Source organism: Lycium ferocissimum, chromosome 12 (assembly GCF_029784015.1).
Source record: "Lycium ferocissimum isolate CSIRO_LF1 chromosome 12, AGI_CSIRO_Lferr_CH_V1, whole genome shotgun sequence".
In the NCBI taxonomy this organism is placed as follows: domain Eukaryota; kingdom Viridiplantae; phylum Streptophyta; class Magnoliopsida; order Solanales; family Solanaceae; genus Lycium; species Lycium ferocissimum.
In genome coordinates, this window is record NC_081353.1 from 43,673,117 (window position 1) to 43,697,287 (window position 24,171).

The 24,171-nt window shown below is 35.1% G+C and overlaps 1 protein-coding gene across 1 annotated transcript; it reads right to left on the reverse strand.

The window, feature by feature from the left end:
• Positions 1-5,881: 5,881 nt before the first annotated feature.
• LOC132039342 (uncharacterized) lies at positions 5,882-22,285 on the reverse strand. The gene is given in 15 exon segments (XM_059429841.1): positions 5,882-6,367; positions 6,656-6,806; positions 6,964-7,201; positions 7,313-7,523; positions 7,673-7,803; positions 7,902-8,048; positions 8,244-9,106; positions 18,757-18,848; positions 18,850-19,068; positions 19,192-19,342; positions 19,514-19,751; positions 19,863-20,073; positions 20,495-20,619; positions 20,718-20,864; positions 21,409-22,285. Coding segments are annotated over 15 exon segments (4,062 nt in total). The 5' UTR covers positions 22,232-22,285; the 3' UTR covers positions 5,882-6,052.
• Positions 22,286-24,171: the final 1,886 nt, after the last annotated feature.

Consider the following 24,171-nt stretch of genomic DNA (forward strand, 5'->3'; position numbering starts at 1 on the left):
ATTTTTTCTAGGCTATATAGAAACTAATATAGTACAGATTAAGGGGTGTTAATTCAAATTGAATATGGTTGGCTATGCGAACATTTCTCTCTAAAAGGAATGGTGAAAACTTGTCATCTTTGCTGGGTGACTTTCACCATACAATCTTGATTAGAATAATCAACAAACATTTGTAAGAGGTTAGGCTGATTAATATTTCTTATTTTTATAACCGAGAAACTTCTGACGGCGTTGACCAATAGTTTGAAATTCGGTGAATAAGAGCTTGCCCCTCTACCCTTCTCTACTTAAATACCAGGTTTTTGAACTGTAGTAAGGTTTGAACGTGTGATGATCGTGGGACATGTTTCACTCTTTCTGGCCTCAAATTGACCATATGCCTAGAAGTTTTTGGATCTCCTATATGGGTGGATTGTTAGGGGCCAGAGAGGCGTACACACAAGACTGCTATTTGGTGGACTATTTGGAGAAAAAGGAATGCTGGAAATATTTGTAGACAAAAAGGACAATAATCTTAATCTTTAAGTTCAAATGTATACTTTTTCTTTCTTCTTTAGCGCACTGCATACTCTATTTTAACCAATAGAAATGCTACTATACCAGCACACTCTTGTTGCTGTCCATACATCTATAAAAGCTCAAATTATCAAAAAATTATCTTTATTAGCTTTATGAATTATGCCACTTGTAAATTTCTTTGTCATTTCTACCCAGTTTATCCTTTTATATAAATCAACAGACGCTCAAAATTGTGGTTACTAAATTTACACTACATTTTGTTAATAATCAAGAAATCCTCATGGGCCAATGACGCCTTAGTTGAACTCGATACGCGTAATAGGCATTGCTCCTCTACCTTTCTTCACTTAAATATCAAACTTTTATTTACGAAATTGGGGCTCAAACACGTGACGTGCAAGTCTAACCCACAAATTACTGTGTTATGCTCTCACTACTTGACCAAACCCCAGGAATATAATTCTAAATTTACACCACTTGTGAAATTCTTTATCTTTTCTATCCAGTCTGTAGTACATTCATACTAGTAAGATAATTTCTCTTAAATTCTAACTCTGATTGACTTTCACCTTCAACTCTCAATTTCTCCACAACTGTTTTTAACTGATCGCCGTTGTACACTAGGATTAACGGTTACAAACTTGCTTGGTTATGCATCATAACATACAAAATAAATTTCAACTATGCCACGGATTTGTAAATTATTGCTACAATTGGATAAATATTTCAATTCTTATGAAGAAAATCATTTCCATACAGGTGACTCGTAGGCTGTGGTCGAGCCAGGAAGATCAAATTAAGGGGGTTCAAAAAAAAAAAAAAAAAAAATTACACCAAGAAATCCCTGGCATAGTTAAATCTAAAACTGAAAATACGCATTTAGATTTTTAATTCAACAGTGAGACTAAACTTTTATCTTATAAAATTTGTTTTGATAGGAGACTAATGAAAGTAGAGGGCCGAGTGTGGGAGTTTAACCTACTGTCTGTAGCTAAACTAACCAAAGAGTTGAAACGTTCAGCTTCTTTCTTTCCTGACTTTTTTGTGTTTCAGAATCTTTACACTGGGAATGTGAAGATGATTGGTAAAGAGGAGGGACTTTACTTACTATCAACCAATAAAGATTGCAAAGAAGCACTTGTAGCAGCTAGCACTATTAATTCTGAGTCTGTAAATGTTAATTATGAGTCTGAGTTCAATTCTCGAGTAGACATAGATATGTGGCACAAAAGATTTGGACATGTATCTAGTTTAGTACTTAAAAAGATACTATAAGTAAAACCAGATGAGCAAACACAGTGAATAAATGCTTAGTTTGTCCTTGTGCTAAATTGTCTAGATTACCTTTTCCTGTTAGTAATAGTACTAGTGCAAGTAGCTCTGATTTAGTACTTATGGATCTATCGGGGCCTTACAAAGTCCCTACATTTGATGAGAATAAGTATTTCTTGATTGCAGCGGATGACTATTCCAGGATGACCTGGATATTTTTACTCAAACTCAAAATTGATGTAAGCACTGTTATAAAACAGTTTCCAACCTACATAAAACTCAGTACAAGAAGATAATAAAAATAATTAGGAGTGACAATGGAACTGAATTTGTGAATAGCATATGCAACAACATGTTCAAAGAGTTAGGAATAATACATCAAACATCTTGCTCTTATATTCACCACGACAAAATGGAACTGCAGAATGAAAGCACAGGCATATCCTAGAAATAACAAAGAGCATTAAGATTTCAATCCTGTATTCCTATTATATATTGGGGTCTGTGTGTTAAAACTGTTGTATATATTATAAATAGAATGCCAAGTGTTGTGATTGGAAACAAGTCACCTTATGAGAAACTGCATAGGAGAAAACCATCTCTTCAACACTTGAGAGTTATTTGCTGTTTATGCTATGCCAAAATGGTTAATGAAGCTGATAAGCTCAAACCAAGGGCTAAGCAAGCCGCGCCATTCATATGGGCTATGCAAAAACTCAAAAATGTTACATGTTGTATGATCTTACTAATCACACCTTTTTTGTCAATAGAGATGTAGTCTTCAAAGAAGGTATTTTCCCTTTCAAGCTTAAAGACAAGGACAGCAACATGACTGTTCCTATATTTAAGTATACTGGACTGAATACTACTTCTGAAGACGTTCAAATTAGGAGCACTGAGTCTCAACCAAATCATGCCACTCAACCATCACCAGTTGTGGAACCCATAATCCCAAATGAATATATCATTCCAACACCAAAACCAGATATTCCACAAGTGCGACAACTAGAATAAGTAGAGCAATACGCTCAACAAGTTTAGCAACAACAAGAGATTACCAGACAATCAGGTAGGACCCAAAAACCTGCTATATAGATGAGGGACTTTGTGTCATTAAATGTGCAGGATACACCATATGCCATTGCAAATGACATGATATATGACAACGTGACACTAATATATCAAGCCTATCTCACCAAAGTGTCTAGGATAACAAAACCTAAGTCCTATAATGAAGCAGCTATTGATCCAAGATGGATTGAAGCAATGACAGCTGAGATTGATACTTTACAGAGCAATCACACTTAGGAAAATGTCAAGTTACCTGAAGGAAAAGTCCCTAAAGGATGCAAGTGGATTTACAATGTGAAGTATAAGTCAACAAGTGAAGTTGAAAGGTTTAAAGCAAGGCTAGTAGCCAAGAGTTATAGCCAAAAAAAGGGTATTAACTCTCAAGAAACATTCAGCCCAGTAATTAAAATGAAGACTGTGAGAACTGTACTCTCTATTGCTGCACAGAATAACTGGCATATCTATCAAATGGATGTGTTCAATGCATTCCTACAAGGTGATCTACATGATGAAATTTACATGGACTTACCTCAAGGATTTAAGAGTCAGGGGGAGAAGACAGTATGCAGACCCATTAGATCTCTTTATGGACTGAAACAAGCACCTAGACAGTAGAATGCAAAACTGTTTGAGGCACTACTTAGTTACCAGTTCACTTAGAGTGAACATGATCACTCATTATTCATCAAAAGAACAAAAAAAAGTTTAGTAGTTGTGCTTATATATGTAGATGATATGCTTATCACAGGAAGCAGCATTCAAGGTATTAAAGAAACAAAAGAGAAATTAAAAGAGTCTTTCAAAATGAAGGACTTGGGTGAGCTGATGTATTTTCTAGGGATTGAATTTGCTAGATCAAAACAAGAGATTCTAATGAATCAAAGGAAGTAGGCTTTAGAACTTATTGCAGAAACAGGACTAAGTGTTGCAAGACGTGCAGTCACTCCTATTGGCACTAATTGCAAATTGACTACACAACAGTATGCTGATTTTATAAAAGACACAGAGAAAGTCAGTTGTGATCCTTCAACCGATCAAGGAGCCTATCAGAGGCTAATTGGTAAACTACTCTATTTGATGATAAGACCTGATATCTCATATGGTGTTCAAACCTTGAGTCAATTTCTTCAACAACCCAAACAGTCACATATGAAAGCAGCTTTGAGAATTGTGAGATATATAAAAGATCAGCCTGGCCAAGGCATTTTACTATCGAACAAAAGGAAGAATACTATCACTGCATTCTGTGATGCAGATTGAGCAGCTTGTTCACACTCTAGAAGGTTTGTAACATGTTACTTAGTGATGGTAGGTGATTCTCTAGTGGCTTGGAAGTCGAAGAAGCAATCAAATGTATATAGGAGCTCAGCTAAAGCTGAGTATAGGAGCTTGGCAACTGCAGTTACAAAGATCATTTGGCTACAAGGACTGATGAAGAACTTGGGAATTGAAATTCAGAAACCAGTTGAAGTGTTCACTGACAGTAAGGCAGCAATGCAACTAGCAACAAATCTAGTATACCATGAAAGAACTAAGCACATTGAGATTAATTGTCACTTTATAAGGGAAAAGATCACTCAAGGCTTGGTAGTCACAAAATACATCCCAACACAAGATCAACCAGCAGATCTTCTAACCAAAGGGCTAAGCAAAGTTCAGCATCACTATCTCAGCTCCAAACTAGGTGTTCAAAGCATGTTTGCACTGCCTAGTTTAAAGAAGAGTGTATAAGTTAGTGATGAGAAGATTAGTTAAAGTTAGTTAGAAGCAGTAGGGTAGTTTAGTCTTTACACAATATCCCAAAAGTAGTTACAACTCCTAGAGTTAGTTACTCTACACAGCTATATATACAACTGTGTATTGAGTGTATACACGCGAAAATATATTGAAATTCTACTCTTTTCTTCTTCAATTCTTGTCTATCAGTGAATTCTTCTTTTTCCTCATTTCAATTTACAACATTTTCACCCCCAGTTTTGGTTCGTCCGGGTTACTGGAAAATTATTAGTGATTCATTGGGGATATGGAAAATTGTCAATACTCTCTTTTGCGCTTGTCAAACTTGAGGACTCCTTAAGCATGTTTGTGGAGATAGATCACACTTTCCCTTATCCCCCGGTTGATTTCATGCTGCTATATGGGATGGCAATGTAAGCACACTTCACTTATTTATGCTTTAAGTGTGTGTTGTTTCTTCCTTTTACGCGGAATATGTTTCTTTTAGAACATGTATGATCATGATTGCTTTGTTTCATACGATTTAGTGACTACGATTGTTTCTCCTTGATAACCTCCCCTGAACTTGAATTGGTGTTTGAGGAACAATTTAATTATAGTAGTATAAAATCGTCTCCATCTGACGAGATTGTAGTCTAGAGGTATGTAGAAAAGGTAGAATAGGGATGAGGAATTAGACAAAAAAGGGGGGAGGGGGAGGTGGAGGGTTGGGGGGGGGGGGGGGTTGGATACAAAGATGATTGAATCAATTCAACAACAACATACCAAAAGTTGGGGGGGGGGGGGGGGGTGCGTTTAGGAGGGTAGGATTTACGCAGACCTTAGCCCTACCCTTGTGGGACAGAGAGGTTGTTTCCGAAATTAAAGACCCTCGTATCAAAAGAAAAGATAGGAAAATAAAAGATAAGGAATTCGACGCAGAAAAAGATATGACAGCAAAATAGCAATTCAACACACTTTATTAATTTATCCTGCAAAACTGTCTCAAAAGGAAAGGAGAAGACTCTAATATTTTGATTAAATGTGAATTCCATCACTTGCGATTATTTAAAGATTGTTCCGTATAAAGTTTTAAAACAGAAGGTTAAGTTTCTTAAACGCATGTTGAGTATGTAATATGATAGTACAAGTTAGAATGGACAAGTTGATTCGTTTGGTCAAGTTAAGGCATCAGGTACCAATCATGACTTGATTAAAAATTAGGTCGTGACCAAAATCTTATAACTATGAACAAAAAATGTACGTAAATTAAACAAAATAATTAAAACACAATCAAAAGATATCTTTTCACAGACTCCTCATACAATAATTGAGACTCACTATTTATCACTTCAAGAAATAGGACTTTTTCTAGTCTTTGCAGAAAGTGAAAAAATCGTCATAAAAAATGTTTTGTGGCGATTTGAATTTTGAAAGATTATACTAGTTTCTGTACGTGATGATCTTGGCTATACTATCTTGGGTAGACTTCAGTAATTGATTCTTGAATAACGGACGATGGAATTGATTTGCTTGTGTGTTGATCCATCTTTCCTATTCTAGTGTAATCCTTATAGGATGCTGGTTGATTTGGCTCTGGCAGAGTAGCAGAATCAGTACTGAGAATGTGAGCTATCAAAACAGTCGTAGGTCTTTGATCCAAATCATTTTGAACGCATAACAACCCAATATGTATACATCTCATGATTTCAAACCTTGAATTTGAGTCACCGATAAGAGTTGAATCTGCAAGTTCCATAGCTTTTCCATCTTTCCACAGCTTCCAAGCCTATAAATACCGACAAAGTATTCATAGTGTCCTCTAAAGGTTATAAAAAACAATTGAACGTTGTAGAAGGATAATGTTAAAATGGCTTTATGCATAAACTTATATGCAATATCTATTAAATCAATAATATATATTAGGATTTGAACATGATAATATTATGTACAAACATACATGACGCAGAAGAAATTACTATTGCAGTTGGGAGAAACATGAATAGAACTGAAAAATACATACTATCGAAAGGAAAATAAGGGGATCACCTGTTCAATACTATTAATTTACACTTACATGGGTAAGAAGGTCATCAAATTTATCTTCTTGATAAAATGATCTATTTCTCTTTCCACTTATTATCTCCAAAAGAAGCACACCGAAACTGAATACATCAGACTTCACAGAGAACTGACCGTGCATCGCATATTCTGGAGACATGTAGCCGCTAACAAATAAAAATAAATCACATTAATTAACAATGTGCTAAAAATACCGATCCATAAAAAATTTGAAGTTATTTTTTAACACTAAGTACGCGCATGCACACTTGACACGCATGGCATCAATAGTTTTTAAAAAAAGGCAAAGCCCGGTGCACTTACTATGTGCCAACAATTATGCTTGTGCTTCCTTCAGTTTGATCAACTCCAAAAATCCTAGCCATGCCAAAATCTGAAATTTTTGGGTTCATGTCTTTGTCTAACAAAATATTGCTTGCTTTAAGATCACGATGTATGATTCGAGGACGAGAGTCTTCATGAAGATAAACTAATCCTCGTACTATTCCTCTAATAATCTTGTCACGTACTGACCAACTCAGAGCCGCTTGCTTCTTCGTATCTTAAACATACCATAAGAGTTACTAAATATAGAAATTGACATTATTTTATAGACAGACTAAAAATAAAAGTAAGACTCATAAATTGAATAAGGGAGTATAACCAAACCAACCAAATAAGAAATAATCGAGGCTTTTGTTGGGCACGAACTCATAGATGAGTATCTTTTCTTCTCCTTCCAAGCAAAAACCGAGCAGTCTCACTAAATTTCTGTGTTGAAGCTTAGCTACAAGTACAACCTCATTCTTAAATTCATCTACACCTTGGCTTGACCTTCTTGATAGTCTTTTTACAGCTATCTCTTGTCCAGTTACAAGCTCACCCTGAATGACTTAAAAGAATTGTGACTGAATATTTTGAGTTTTATATTATCAAGTCTCCTAACACAAGTAATTATCCATAAGAAATGGGATTAGTGATCTGGAAAATATAACGCGTCATATAAATTGGAGTAATCATGAATCTACTTTACCTTAAATACATCACCAAATCCACCAACACCAATTTTGTTTTCCATAGAGAAACAGTTAGTGGCAGCTTCAATTGTATTAAAGTCATATTGCAAGGATTCAGCCGTTAGAATCCCACTAAGATCAACTGCAACTTATGTAAATACATAGAAGAGAAGAAATAATTAATAAAGGAAAACAAAGGACTTGACTACTAAAAGCATAAAGATCATAATTATAGTAGCATCTTACCATTCATCTCCTTTAGTGTATTATTTCTTTTCCTTCTCCTTCTCCTCAGTAGCAAAGGAAAGAGTCCACTGGATAGTAGAAACAAAAGAACGATGGCAACGACTACACAGAAAATTAGGACTACATGTTTTGGAATTCCATTATGCCCTGCATCAACAATTCAAGAATTCAAATTCATATTTACGTTTTTTTTCATGTACCACCACTAATAGTTTGGTGTATTTTGCCATTTTATTTTACCATTCGGATTATGAAGCTTACCCTCTCGACAAATTAAAATTCGTGCCTGATAGGCCCGTTAAGAACAAAGCAGTTTGCTTGCTATTGTATAGTAAACAGTACCTCGATTATAGGACAGAGCAGGTGGCTTGCTGTTGTAGAAGGGGTACACTTCATACCTCATAAAACAACTGGGAAATTGAACTCTAGCACCCCTAGGTTCATCAGGAAACTTATGGACAACTTTGATCACAATCCTAAGGCACTTTAGGCAAGCAGAAGAAGAAAGATCAGGAATGCATTGAGCTAAGGCATAAACTGTTTTGTTAACAGTAAAATTGGTGTCTCTGGTGGCGAATTTCTTGCCTATCGAATGATCACTAGCAGCCTGAGTCGCCACGTCATCTATCAATTCCCCCAGCTTCTGTTTGAACATGGTCTGTTCATCAGAGGTAATCTGAATAGGATTACGTAGAACATAAGGTCTATCTGGTTTGTTAATTATGGATCCATAATCTGGATCGGGGAAAATTGATCGATTCGTATAACGTAATAAGCACCGGTTCAACCAAAATACAGCCGTTTTTCTGCCGGGGCAGCACTGGATTATATTTTTAGCAGCTATAGTCACACAATCTTGACAATACCCACTTGAAATATCAGCTCGACACATAAACAAACCATAGATTCTTTCAGAATTACTGCCGATGCCAGTGGAGGAATTGTAAAAACCATATTTGCTTGAGGCGTTAGAAAGGGTTGAAAGTAGTAAGATGAGGTTGGAATGATAAGAGGAATTTGTACTGTAAGTAGTTGTGTTTGGGCAATAATAGTCATCAAGAGCTGATACTGTAATTCTGATACTTTGGCTGATCAAGAAAAGCACAAGGCATAATGGGATATTCAAACTAGGCATTGTGCAAATTGAACGATCATCAAGTTGACAGAAGGCAAATTTATAGATGCTGAGTAAAGGACCATTTAATCAGTGCGAAGTCTTTAGTTTAGTGTTGGTTGTTGACTTGTTTTCTCTGGTGACTTGGATTTCATTTACGAGTTTAAGTTGTATGCATTATCAATTTAAAAATAGTAGAAAAGTAACCTACTATAACCGATCAAATTTACCAAAAAGCGTAAAAATATCTTTATATTGTCAATGTATAAATTTAAATTCTTCATTGACGGCCAGGTCAAGTTTCAACATCAACGATTGATGGAGCACCCTCTGAGAAACATCCTTATTGCCTTGTGTTGTAACTCAAGAGTCGGGTACAGTAATAAAATTAAGTTTCATAGAAGGATCATATTACTCCCTCCGTCCACTTTTACTTGTTAAGTTCGGACTTTGCACATCTTTGAAGAAATAATAATTGATATGGTATTTTCCCACCATATGCATGTTAATTAATGTTTAGTCTTAAGTCTTGAAAAATGATTAATTAATGCTAAGGATAAAATATAAAAAAGAAATATGTTTTTCTCTTAACATGTTAAAAGTGACAAGTAAAATTGAAAATATATTTTTAGTATACGAGACAAGTAAAAGTGACTGGAGCGAATAGTAGATTTGGGCTATTTGACAAATGAAAACACGTTCCTCCTTAAAAGATACTACCTTTCTAATTGGGCTAGTGTCCATTCCCCTCAAATTCTGATGAACTTCACTTCATGGTTAAAACTTATTTTTTTCACGAATTCTGACGAATATCCAAAATTTGGTCAAATCCTGATAGATCGCCATAACTTATTGTGTAAAATTTTAATTAGCATGTTTTGTGTCACGCCCCGAACCTGGGCCTGGACGTAACACGGCACCCGGTGCATTCGCATGTACGCGACCGAGCGAACCAATCGTCGGGCCGAATCAACATGTGATATCAAAACATAACTAATTGATAAAATAAAACTAACACATGCCGATTAACTAAAAGTCTCTTTGAAATATCATAATGCGGAAATACTTAGACAATCCGAACATATCGAAAGTAGCCAACATGGCTAAACCAAACAACCGAACGACTTGCCAACAAGGCTAACATAATAAATATCACCGTCTCGAATCGGTATCATGAAGCCTCTAAGAAGTCTTGAATAATAAATTTATCTATAAACCGAACCGACCGGATGACCGACAACGCCCGGCGGAATTTGGGGCTCGCAATACCGATACGTGCACTCTAAATACCGAGTTGTCAACACTCAGATATCGTTACTCGCATCGCGAGACGCGAGCCCCAACAATAAAAGGACATCGCACATTTGAATTGTCTTGGTATGTAAAGCAATCAAGCAATAAAATACCGAAATCGATAATCAGAATCGTAATAGCAAGGAAGTAGAGTTATGAATACTCCTCGCTTCCGTATCCGAATCATCCGTATTATACGTGTTTGTATATGTGGGGCCTCGGCCCAATAATAAATGCACGCTATGGCCTCGGCCTAGTAGTGCGTCGATCCAATGGCCTCGGCCATGTATACGTATACACAAGCATCGTCTTTGTGCCCTCGGGCAAAATCACATATGTATAATTATGGTTAATTAATAAGGACCGAGACCATAACAACAATGAACAATCGAACCGAAATAGACATCCAATTGAATTGAAAACACCGATTGTTTCGAGCATACCGAATTTCTAGACCGAGACTCATGTGGTAACAATACATAAGTCTATAAAGATTACGTGCCGAGTTCATGATCTTCAAATTGACAACCATGAGCGGAATTTCGAATGCGCAACCCTAGAAGATAACGATTCTGACAACATATCATAAAACTAGGGCTAAAGCGTATTCCGAGTCAAATTGCGACAAGTATGAAGAATGAGGCATAGGGAGAATCATGAACATTCCCTAACGTAGATAGTTAGCCTCACATACCTTAATTCCAGCCTTTGAGCGAAATACAATGTTCGTCGCCCCTTTCAACTTTGATCTATATCAATACAAGCCAAAGGGATTCTATATTAGCAATAATATTCATGCTTTGGTCATCTAAGCATTTTATCAAACACTTAGTGGGCATAAAGCTCCACAATCTCCATTAATGGTGTTTCTTCACCCAATTCCCATTCTATTACTTCTAGGTGATTCTACAATCTCAATTAGATGTAATTAACATCATTCTCCATCACCCATATCATTATAACAATCTCAAGTCAACAATCCAAAACTCTAGCATAGTTTATATAATCCTCTTTATCAAACCCATTTACTATTCTCCCACGAACTCATCAATTCACAACTATACATGATTAGAGAGTAGAAACATTACCTTTTGAAGTCCAATCCTCTTGAATTCGGGTTCTAGGGTTTCCACATCCAACAAAAATGTTCCCGATCCTAACTCTATGGATTAGAAGAGTTTACTCGAGTTAGAAAGGGATTAGGGACTTAAATTCACCCTAGAATCATGATAAAACTTACCTTGTAGGGTTCTTGAGGCTTGGGACTTGTTCTTCTTGACTTTAGGTTAATTTTTCGTGAATGGGGTCTTTGGGGAAATAAACCCCAAACCTTAAATATAACTTAAAACGCGTAAACCCGACCTTTTGACCCGAAACTGACCCGTTTCGCGATGGTTCCGCGATGCGGGTGCATCGTGCAACATTCTGAAGCTAAAAACTCAGAGTTGCGCGATCTCTCCGCGAAGCGGGGCCATCGCGTGCTCTCTCACGCGCCCTCACGCTCCCCGAGAAGCGACGGGTGTCGGTTTTGCACAGTGTTCGTTAAAATGGGCATAACTTCTCGTACACAGCTTCGTTTAGGCTCCATAATATACCGTTGGAAAGCTATTTCAAAGGGCTACAACTTTTGTCAAGGAAGGTTCCTCAAATTCCCAACGGATTTGCACGAAATTTGACTGGAAGTCAGACGTATCGAAAACTTAGCCGATTCTATAGGATTTCAAGTGCTTTACTATTAGCCATATTGAGATGATCATATCTCCTTGATCCGATCTCTGATTGGCTTGGTCCTTATATCGTTAGAAAGGTATTTCTACATACTATAACTTTCATTAAGGGTACTTTCCCAAATTTCAAACTGATCAAGGAGTTATCGCTGCCCGAAGTAGGTGTATCAACCATTTTCGCAAAACGTTCAAACCTTCAGTTTTTCCGCTAAAACTCTAATGCTATGAGTCTAAACTTAGTTCCAAAATGCAGGGTGTTACAATTTGTGACACTGAATTCAATCTCTCTAAGCAATACTTTCAGAATACTGGAAAGTGAGTCAGAGGATACTTCTATTACTATAGCTACTAGATATGAAAAGCCCGTGCACAAAATATTATTATTTTTTGCATTTCGTGTTCTTACGTCAATTCCGATATCGATAATATGCGACTTGATAAGTTTGATCTTATAGTAATTTGATGATGGAGAGACAATAATGCAAAGTTGTTGTTTGAGTGAACCAATTAGTCGTTTCAAATTTTTGGTGATTCACTTGAGGCAGCTGAAGAGTTGCAGGACGCTAATAACTGCAATTATAGGAAAATAGGTAATTTACTATTATAACTCAACATGATATCATGATGCTCAGCTTCTTTTCCGCATTTTTTTTTTTGGGTATTCTACAGTAATGACAACTTTAGTTATGATTTTGACTTTCCACCCTTAATTCCAAATTTGATTTCATCTTGTTAAATTTTAATTCCAGAAAAAATTTCGGAAACAACATTTATATTTTTGTTGCTTTCAAATATAAAACAACATTTATATTTTTGTTGCTTTCAAATATAAAATAAATATTATTATGAAAAGCCCGTGTGTGGCACGTGCCCAACAAAATATTATTGTTTTTTGCATGTTATGTTCTTACGTTAGTTCTGGTATCAACAATATGCGACTTGACAAGTTTGATCTTATAGTAATTTGATGATGGGCAATTCGCAGGAATGCCCTAACCAAGAACTTTGAGGTATTAGGCGAAGGGAAAAATTAAAGACCATCAATTTAGGGGCAAAAATTAAAGACCAGTGCTTTTGAAGGGCAATTCGCACAAAAAAATGTTTGATGATGAAGAGACAATAAAGCAAAGTTGCTTTTCAAGTGAACCAATTAGTTATTTCGATTCTTGGTAATTCACTTGAGATAATTGAAGAGTTATAAGATGCCAATAACTGCAACTATAGGAAAATAGTTAATTTACTACTATAACTCAAAATGATGTTATGATGCTCTACTTCTTCTTCTCCTTTTTTTTTTTGGTTGCTATTCTACAGTAATCTCAACTTGAGTTATCATTTTGACGTCGCACCCTTAATTCCAAATTTGATACCATCTTGTTAAATTTTGATTCCAGAAAAAATGTCGGAAACAACATATATATTTTATAGTTCTCAAAATATAAAGTAAATGCATTATGGGTTTGAAATGTTTAAGAACAACTAGGAAGAGTATTAAACTTGGAAGAACACAAGAAAAAAATAGAATAAGTATAGTACTGTGGGTCCCATCTCTCCCATGAGGCCACTGATTGATTTTCTAGCACGTGACCTTTTCTAGGGACTTGAAAAGCACTCAAACTTGTCCGCATTTACTAAAATGTTAACAGACAAATACTACTGAGATAAATTCAACAATCAAGGACAAATGTAGCTATAAAAACGGGACCACAATGTTACTGACAGGGACGCATTTGAAATAAAATAGAAAGGCACGTGGGTTTAGAGTCAATTGTGAGAGTAGTACAAATTTCCATTCAACTATGTGCAACAGTAAAAATGATAACTTTTCAGAAATACCATAATTACCCTCCAAATTGCCAGGCAAGCATGTTGATGAAACAGAGTCCTCAAGCTGCTAACTGTGGCTTCTTATATTAGACAAAAAAGACAAAAAGAAAGAGAATATAAATCACTTGAAATACTTGTTTGGCCTAAAGTTTTCTTTTTTGTCAAGTTTTTTTTCCCTAAAATACATTTGTTTATACATTATATCAATTCATTCACTCCAAACTTACGAAATAAAATTTCAAATTTGATTAAGTAAAAATAAAATAAAAAGGATTCCCTCACACAACAATTTAATATTTTTTTTCAAGTGAAATACATGTCCAAACATAACTTTAACCTGCAAACACATTTTTTATCTTAGGGAGAAGGGTCAAATTTCTTTGTTGAGCTATGCGAACAATTCAAATTTACCCTCCGTTTAAAAACATTAATCCTTAATTGCGTGACATGTGATATCAATGGGTGCTAAGCTTCCACCCTTTAAAAATAAAGGCAAATTTGTTTTATTTCGCCTAGTTCGAGAGCAAATTTGACCCCAACGAATAACGACAAGAATATATTTGATCCCAACTATCAACAAAGAATAAATCTATTCCATTTCATAGTTTAGGGGCAAATTTAATATCCTTTGCCCTTTTTTAAATATCATACATTTCATGTATAAACACCTACTTCCTCCGTCCCCTATTAAGTGTCATCTTAGCAAAAAATACGCATATTAAGAAACCAATAATGCAATGTGAAGTTTACCAAATTACCTCTATATAATAAAAATAAATTACTTTTACGTTTTGATTAGAGCATGCACAAGAAGTAAACCTTTTCAAATTGGGAATCCAACAATACCAAGTTCTTTATGTGGCTTTTTCAATCATCATTTAGATGTTACTTTATTATCTAAGGGTAGAATTTGAAAAAAATAGTCAATTTATGTCTTGGTTTCCTAAGGTGACACTTATTATGAGACAAATTTTTTTGGCTAAGGTGACACTTATTATGGGACAAAGGGAGTATTTAATAGCCTGTTTGGCTAATCTTCTAAAATCAGCTTTGTTTGAAAAGTGATTTTCAAAAAAGTACTTTTGGCAAAAAACAGTTTATGTTTGGCCAATTAATTTAAAAAACACTTTTGAGCAGTAATTATTGTTTGGCCAAGCTTTTAAAAAAGTGAAACTAAGTGTGTTTTTCTCAAAAGTGTTTTCGGGCGAAAATTATTTTTTTTTAGCTCCTTAAAAGAGTTTAGCTTCTTTCCTCAAAAGCATTTACTTTCTCCCAAAAGCTTAGTCAAATACCTCATTTTTTTAAAATAAGCACTTATTAAAAAAATAAATACATTTAGAAAAAAATAAGCTTGGACAAACAGGCTATTAGTTATAAAAGCACTAACAAGCATGACTTCGAAAAGGGGAGGCACAGCCAAACACTACTATAATTTCTAACCTTATTGCTTTATGACTGTTTATAGAAATGAAAGTTTGAGCGAAGACCACATACTACTGGTGCTTGTACAAAAAGCCGTAGAAATTGTGAATTCTCTTTTATTCGAAATTATTCCGACAAGTGTGCGTGGGAAGCGCTGGTCCGTTTCCATTTCCACGCTTTGACTTTTTCCTTCATACGTCTCCACTAGTTTTCTCTTTCGTTCTTCTTTCTACTTCTACTTCTTTCTTTTTCCACTATGTTTTAAGTGTGGCAGTGTAAATTTGTAAATACATTAACATGTGACAAATACCTTTTTCCATCAACTCGGGATACATGTTAACTGTCACGCCCCGAACCATGGCGCAGGCGTAACGCGTGACTCGGTGTACTGATTTTGCGTATGTAAAGCGAACGCCAGGCTTCATTAATCATCATGAGGCATACATGAGCGGAAACATAGCATGAACGTAATGAGCTTTTATAAAACATGAGATGTCATAATAATTTAATGAAATACTTATTTAAATCATAAATGCGGAAATATCATGAGTTGAGCCAAAGATGGCTAAACACCTTGCATGTCTAACATAACTAAACTGACTAGTCTATGAAACCTCTAATCGTGAATCCTGACTGGAAGACATACTTGTTGGGACAAGGCCCCCAACATACCTTTAGTTGCGAAACTAATTAAATAATGACAATCTCTAAACCCCGAATGAGATAGGGCTCACCAATAAGCTGGTACGTGTAGATCTGCGAGCGAGAGGCGTCGTCTGAAATCCGTACTGCGCATCGTGAAATGCGGGCCCGGCAACAAAAGGGGACGTCAAAGCACATTGAATGTCTTTGGTATGTAAAGAACCGAAAGAATTAACATGGGACATGGAATAACATGATAAGAACTGAAACTGAAAACCTGGACATGAGCATGAGCATGAGTACATGTATATATAACATAAGTAAAACATGATAAGTAGGGAGAGCATTTCATAAACCGACATGTGATATCACCACGTGGGTACGTGGAGTCTGGTCCTCGCCGCGACCAGCAGAGCCCTCATACCTTGCCGGGGTATAAGATGGTATCGTGCACGATGGATCCATTCGGTGTAAAATTAAGGTATCGTCCTAGCGGGCGGAGCGATCCTTGTCCTACGGTAGCTACGTAGTTTAGCTATACGAGCCTTCTCGGTAATTCGTGCAACTCCCAAAAACATGAACATAATATAGTTGGCTAAGAAGCCCATGATTTTCGTGAATTAACTTGTACTTGTCTTGTAATCATGATTTCACGAAATAACTTGTAAACATGGTTTCATGAAATAACTTGTAAATAGCATGTATGTATCTTGAGTCATGGCATGAACATAGTTATATAATACAATTGCATGAAAACTTGTAGACATGTAGGATATTCATGAAATAAGCATTTTTTTAAAAAAAAAAAAAACATGCATGCAAGAACCCATGGAATACAAGATATGGGTTTTCATAGATTCCGGACGGATTCTCAATAATCATAAAGAAATATTAAGAACTCAATGATGGAATTACAACAATTCCTACGTAATATAATCATGGACATGGACCTAGGGTTATCATGAGCATGGTATAGAAACCCTAGTTTTAGTAGGAAATCATAATTTTATGGATTATGAGGCGTGGGGAAGAACAATGATGTTCCCACACGTAGATAGTAACTCTACATACCTTAGTCGCTCCAAAACTTGAATTAAAGACTTGAGCTTTGAAGAAGATTTCCAAAACCTTGAATTCTTGAACCTTGAGATGGGTTTTCTTGAAAACCCTATGTTAAGAATGATGAGTTCTTGCTTAATGATCATGAACGTATGTTGGAATTGACTTGGAATGCATGGAATAGGCTTACCTTAAAGTATCTTGAAGGTTGGGAGAGAAGAGCTTCGTCCTTAGGGCTTGAGAGACTTCTTTAGGGTTCTTTACCTCAGAAAAATTGGTTTAAAACGAAGTGGGAATGAATATAACGAAATTTGGCTCTTAAAACGTCGTGGTCGGTGCGCGGTCGCGCAGCTGGAGGTTACTTCGCGCAGGTGATCACGCAGCGAAGGCAGTAACACTGCCTCTGGTGCGCGATCGCGCACCTGAAGTGTACTTCGCGCAGAGTAAAACGGGTATAACTTCTAGCACAGAGCTCTGTTTGAGCTCCATAATATATGGTTGGAAAGGTATTTCAAAGGCCTACAACTTTCATGTTTTGAGTTTTCTCAAATTCCTAACGTCACTACCCGAAAACGGCCATAAGTACAAGCTGTCTCGGACTTAGACGAATTTAGAAGGCCTTAAGAACTTCACTTTTTGGTTTGACTTCAAAAGCACCGTTTATCACCGAATGGATTCATATAGCTAAAATATGATCTTTATACTAGTTTCATACGTTCACATCTAACTCGGATTTACGGGATATTACCGATATGGTTTAGTATGAAAGTACGAGGTGTTACATTAACCTTGACTATAAATGTTTAGAATGTGTTGGAATGCTTGGATATCTTTAGAGATGAAGGGCAGGGGCAGCCCGGTGCATTAAGTTTCCGCCCAGGGTCTATTGTATGTAGCCTTATCTGGTGCTATTTTCACGGCTCGAACACGTGACCTCCTGGTCACATGGCATCAACTTTACCAGTTACTCCAAGGCTCCCCTTCTCTTTAGAGATGAACAAGATCATGTGATCGAATTAAATGTTGTACATAGTAATTTCCTACTTTTTTATGGTATTAAATGTAAGTTTGATTTGTTAGAATGGTATTTGCAAACCTTGATTTTGATATAATTTTTATTATTAGTTTTAGTGAATTAATAATGAAGATTAAAATTTTGGAATTGACTGAAACTACAACTCATGAAAACAAGAAGATTATAATTATTATTAAGAAGCGTCTGCTCTCTTTGTGATTACAAGCACCTGATTTGTTGCCTGATGATACATTTTATTGCTAATAAAAAAATTAATATTTCATTTATATATATTATCTTCTTAATGTACAACTAAAAATAAATTTAGATATGTTGTATGCTAAGTAGAGTTGTAAGATGAAATTTATGTAATCCTAATTTTGCCTACTAATTCTTTTAACTACTCATTGAATCTTTTTTAATTAGATAATAAGTAAAATTTTATAAGTGTATGAATTAGCTTTTGAATTGACTTGAATGTTTTTTATTTTTTTTTATTTTTTATCATAGAAATGATTAACATTTATTGGAATGTTGATACTTATGACCACGCGAAGCGCGGATAAATTCACTAGTTCAAAATAAAAGTTCTATTCCAAAATGCTCAATATTGAGAGTCATTAGCTAGTTATCACTACAAGAAATAGGTCTTTTCGTATTTGTCACAGAAAGTAAAAAATTCATTACAAAAGACTTGCTGTGATGATTTTAAGAGTTGAGAATATTGTCTATACGTGGTGATCTTGGGTATACTACCTCGGATAGACTTCAGTAATTGATTCTTGAATAACGGATGATGGAATGGATTTTCTCGTGAGTTGATTCATCTTTCCTATTCTAGTATAATCCTTAAAAGATCTTTGGTTGATTTGGCTCTGGCAGAGTAGCAAAATCAGTACAGAGAATATGAGCTATCAACACAGTTGTAGGTCTTTCATCCAAATCATTTTGAACGCATAAGAGTCCAATATGTATACATCTCATGATTTCAGACCTTGAATTTGAGTCACCGATAAGAGTTGGATCTACAAGTTCCATAGCTTTGCCATCTTTCCACAACTTCCAAGCCTATAAATATCAACATAGTATTCACAGTGTCCTCCAGATTAGGTTGTAAAAAGGAAAAGTTGAATGTTGTAGAAAGATAGTGTCAATAATGGGAACTCTTAAATACAATTAATTTGCTCTTACGTGGGTAAGAAGGTCGTCAAATTTATCTTCTTGATAAAACGATCTATTTCTCTTTCCACTTATTATCTCTAGAAGAAGCACACCAAAACTGAATACATCAGACTTCACAGAAAATTGACCATGCATCGCATATTCTGGAGACATGTAGCCGCTAACAAAGAAAAATAAATCACATTAATTAACACTCTCCCATAACGGATCCGCTAAAAAAAGTTCAAGTTTTTTGTCAACATCGTAGCAATAGAATTTAATTAATATGATGGATGTAAAAAGGAGAAAGGATTATATGAATACATATCTATAGTTGTTGACAAATACTTACTATGTGCCAACTACTATGTCAGTGCTTCCTTCAGTTTGATCAACTCCAAATATTCTAGCCGTGCCAAAATCTGAAATTTTTGGGTTCATGTCTTTGTCTAACAAAATGTTGCTTGCTTTGAGATCACGGTGTATGATTCGAGGACGAGAATCTTCATGAAGATAAACTAATCCTCGTACTATTCCTCTTATAATCTTGTCACGAACTGACCAACACAACGTTGCTTGCTTCTTCGTATCTTAAAACATACCATAAGAGTTACTAAATATAGAAACTAATTTTCTTTTCTAGACAAACTAAAAAGAAAGTAAGACTCAGAAATTGAAAGGAGGAGTAAAAATAAACCAACCAAATAAGAAATAGTTGAGGCTTTTGTTGGGCACAAACTCATAGATGAGTATCTTTTCTTCTCCTTCCAAGCAAAAACCGAGCAGTCTGACTAAATTTTTGTGTTGAAGCTTAGCTACAAGTAAAACCTCATTCTTAAATTCATCTACACCTTGGCTTGATCTTCTTGATAGCCTTTTTACAGCTATTTCTTGTCCACTAGCAAGTTCCCCCTGAATGAAAGAATTATGAATGGACATTTTGGATTTACAATCAAATCTAACTTGAAAACATAGACAATATAAAAGAATTTTGAATTTAAGTCTTATGCATTGATGTTATAAGAAACACTTACCAATCAGGTCATTAATAAGGTAATTACAGGTAAATTTTAATGATAAACATAACTAATTGATAACCTAATGAAAATGATACTTGACCTACAATAGTAGGTTAAATTACATTGATCGTGTAAAAAGAATATATATATATATATATATATATATATATATATATATATATATATATATATATATATATATATCGTCTAATCACTTATGAAAAGTAAACATCCATAAAAGGTTAGGATTAGCAAACTGTAAAAGAAAAAATTAAACAATGATTATATATAAGTTAAATCGTTTACAACTTTACCTTATAGACATCACCAAATCCACCTACACCAATTTTGTTTTCCATAGAGAAACAGTTAGTGGCAGCTTCAGTTGTACTAAAGTCATATTGCAAGGATTCAGCTGTTAGAATCCCACCAAGATCATCTGCAACATATATAAATAGAAAAAAAAAAAATTTAAGGAAATTGAAGGACTTCAATTGTACTTATAAAGGCATAAAGAATATTGGTATTTTAATTTACCATTCATCTCCTTTGGAGTATTAATTCTTTTCTTCCTTCTTTTCCTCAGTAGCAAATGAAAGACTCCACTGCATAGTAGAAGCAAAATAGCGACAACAGCGACTACACAAATAATTAGTGCTACTTGTTTTGGGATTCCAGCATGCCCTGCATCAACAATTCAAGAATTCAAATTCATCTACTGCTTTATTATATAACTTCGATGTGATATTTTTAATTTCATTTGTGTAAAACTACTAATGTTTTGGTAAATCTTGCCATGTTTATTTTTAACAATCCAAAAAATGAAGCTCACAGACCGGACCAATTCAAATTTGTGTCGGATAGTAGTGCTCCCTACCTAAAGATTGAAAGATGGAAGAATCCCAATTAACTATCTCATTACCGAGGACGGATGTAGGGCAATAGATATTGGTTATCTGAACTTAGTAACTTTAACTCAAATCATGTATATGTATTAAAAAGAACATTACATTATAATACAGATAATAAATTTAGAATTAATTAAACCGGATAGCAGAATTTCGAACTTGAACCCGTAAAATTCAAATCCTGAATCTACCATTACCTATTATACCCTTTGTTGTGTAACTTACCATGGTTGTAAAAACATAGACATTGGGTTAAACATAAAGAAAACTATTATGTTTTCAAACCTATCCAACATGCATAGAGTGTTAGTAAAACGTACCTTGGCTATTGTAGAATGGGTACACTTCATACCTCATAACACAACTAGGAAATCGAACCCTAGCACCCCTATATTCATCACAGCACTTATGGAAAACATTGGTCGCATTTGCAAGGCACTTGTGGCAATCAGAAGAAGAAATATCAGGAAGGCATTGAGCCAAGGCATAAATTGTTATGTCGCTGCTTAATTTGGTTTGTCTAGTGACAAATCTCTTGCCTATCGAACGATCACTGGCAGCTTGAGTCACCACATCATCCATCATTTCTCGTAGCTTCTGTTTGAACCTGCTCTGTTCATCAGTGGTAAATCGAATAGTTTTATTTAGCATATAAGGTTTATCTGGTGTTTTTATTATGGATTGATAATCTGGCTCGGGGAATATTGATTGATTAGAATAACGTAATAAGCAACCGTCCGACCAAAATACAGCCATTTTTCCGCGGGGGCAGCTGTGGATTATTTTATTAGAAGAACTAGTTACACAATCTTGACATGACCCTCTGGCAATATCGCCTCGACACATAAACAGACCGTAAATTCTTTCAGAATTACCATTGCTACCGCTGCCACCAGTGGAGGAATTGTAAAAGTTATGTTCCTTAGAGGCATTAGAAAGGGTTGAAAGTAGCAAACTGAGGTTGGAAGGATAAGAGGTGTTTGTATTGTAAGTAGTTGTGTTTGGGCAGTAACAGGTATCATCATCTGATACTGTGCTACTGATGAAGAAAAGCACAAGGCATAAAGGGATATTTAAACCAGGCATTATGCAAATCGAACAATTCATCAAGTTGAGAGAAGGCAAATTTATAGATGGTGCCATTTAATTATAGTACAAAGACTTCACTTTATTGCTGGTTGTTGACTTGTTTGCGGTGGTGGACTTGGAATTCATTCACGAGTTTTTAATGTAACAACGCTATCAAGTCACTTATAGTAATAGGTAATCATGGCAAACCTCATCCAGTAACTTGAAAATTAGAAGAGTAACCTGTTACAACCAATTAAATTAATATGATGGTGTAGAAACTATTTACCAGAAAAGGATCAAACATACTCCTAACGTATTGGAAATAATTCAAATTGAATTTGTCCTTCTTCCATCTATTGGACCCTAATTGCTCGTAACATTAACTTTCAGAGTAAAAATGTCTCTCCTTCTACTTATTGAACCACAACTGCCCTTTATGGTTTATCGGTTTCACGTGAATATTAAAATCAGCCCAAAAGATTATCCGATTCATTCAAATTTATTTGTCAGGAATTGTTGGGGCTAGATTTTTAATTAATTAAAATCCACCATTATTAAAGGATGAAGTTGTTAAGTCGAACTTAGATCAGGAATCGATTGGAGCTTGTTTGCACCAGTTCTGAACCAAAAATCGTAACTTCAAACAGAATATATTGTTGTCTTTTGAATCCATTAAGTCGCAAACACATGAAGCATCAAAGAAACTGGACACAAACAAATGGTTTCTAGTTATTTCAGGTTAATCCGGATGAGTCGGGTTATTTATGGTTGGAGCCACGTAGACTAATAAGTCAGTGCCACCTTTTTTTATTAAAGCACCACATGTTTCATCTCTTAATTTTGTCAAAAGGGGGGAGGGGGGGGGGGTGGTTTTATTTTAACCCAAAAATTAACAGTCACTTAGGGTTCAATAGGTGGAAAGAGAGCATTTTTAACACAACAATTAATGTTAAAGATTGCAGCCCGATAGGTGGAAGAAAGATAAACTTTAGTTCATTTTGAATACGATAAGGACATTTGATCCTTTTTCGTTCTCTTATACTATCAACGTATATAATTTAAATTCTTTATTGACGGACAGGTCAAGCTTAACATCAATCTGGAGTACCGTCTGAGAAACTTCCTTATTACCTTGTGCTATAACTCAAGAGTCAGGTACAATAATTACGTTGAATTTCATAGAATGATCATATTAGTAGATTTGGGCTATTTGACAAATGACAACCAATTCCTGCTTAAAAGCGACCTTTCTAATTTGGAAAATAGTGTCCATATCATCGACCAATAATTGTACCCTCTTTTTCTTACGTGATTCGTGTAAATAGGATGTTAAGTGTTACTACTGCTATTTAAATTTTTACCTCATTTTGAAAACCTTGTAAAAATAAATTTGCCACCAATATTAGGTAATAAAATTCTGTCAAATTGCAAAAAATTTCAAATTGTTGGGAAAAATTTGCATTGTGGTATCAAATTTAACAGATTGCAAGAATTTGGTCATAAACCTTGACGAATTTCATATTAATGGACAAAAGTTTCATTGTCAAGGATCTTGAGGGATCGCCAAAATATACTGTGTAAAAATTTCACGCATACATTTTTCCTTTAAAAGAGAGAAAATCTCCACATAATATAGCTCCTTCTTTAGCTAATAAGTTCGTCACTCCCTTTTATTAGATACTAGTATACGTACCCGCGTGATGCGCGGTGAGTATTAACTATTTAATTTTATGCTTAATCTTTTTATATATTGTTAAGTCATATTCCTCTATATTTCTACATTAAAGTTTTTTACGTTTGTATTCCTTGTTTATCATTATAGGTATTATATTTATTACTTGGTATCATTACATTGCCAAAGCTTGAAATTCTTTTGTTGTTCAATATTTCTTATTTTTAACTTTATCTGTTATGATTTCAGTTACGTAACTTTATCCATAATATAACTTTTTAATGATAATTCAAATGATTTTCATCTCATATTCAAATAAAATCTTATCCAAATATATCTA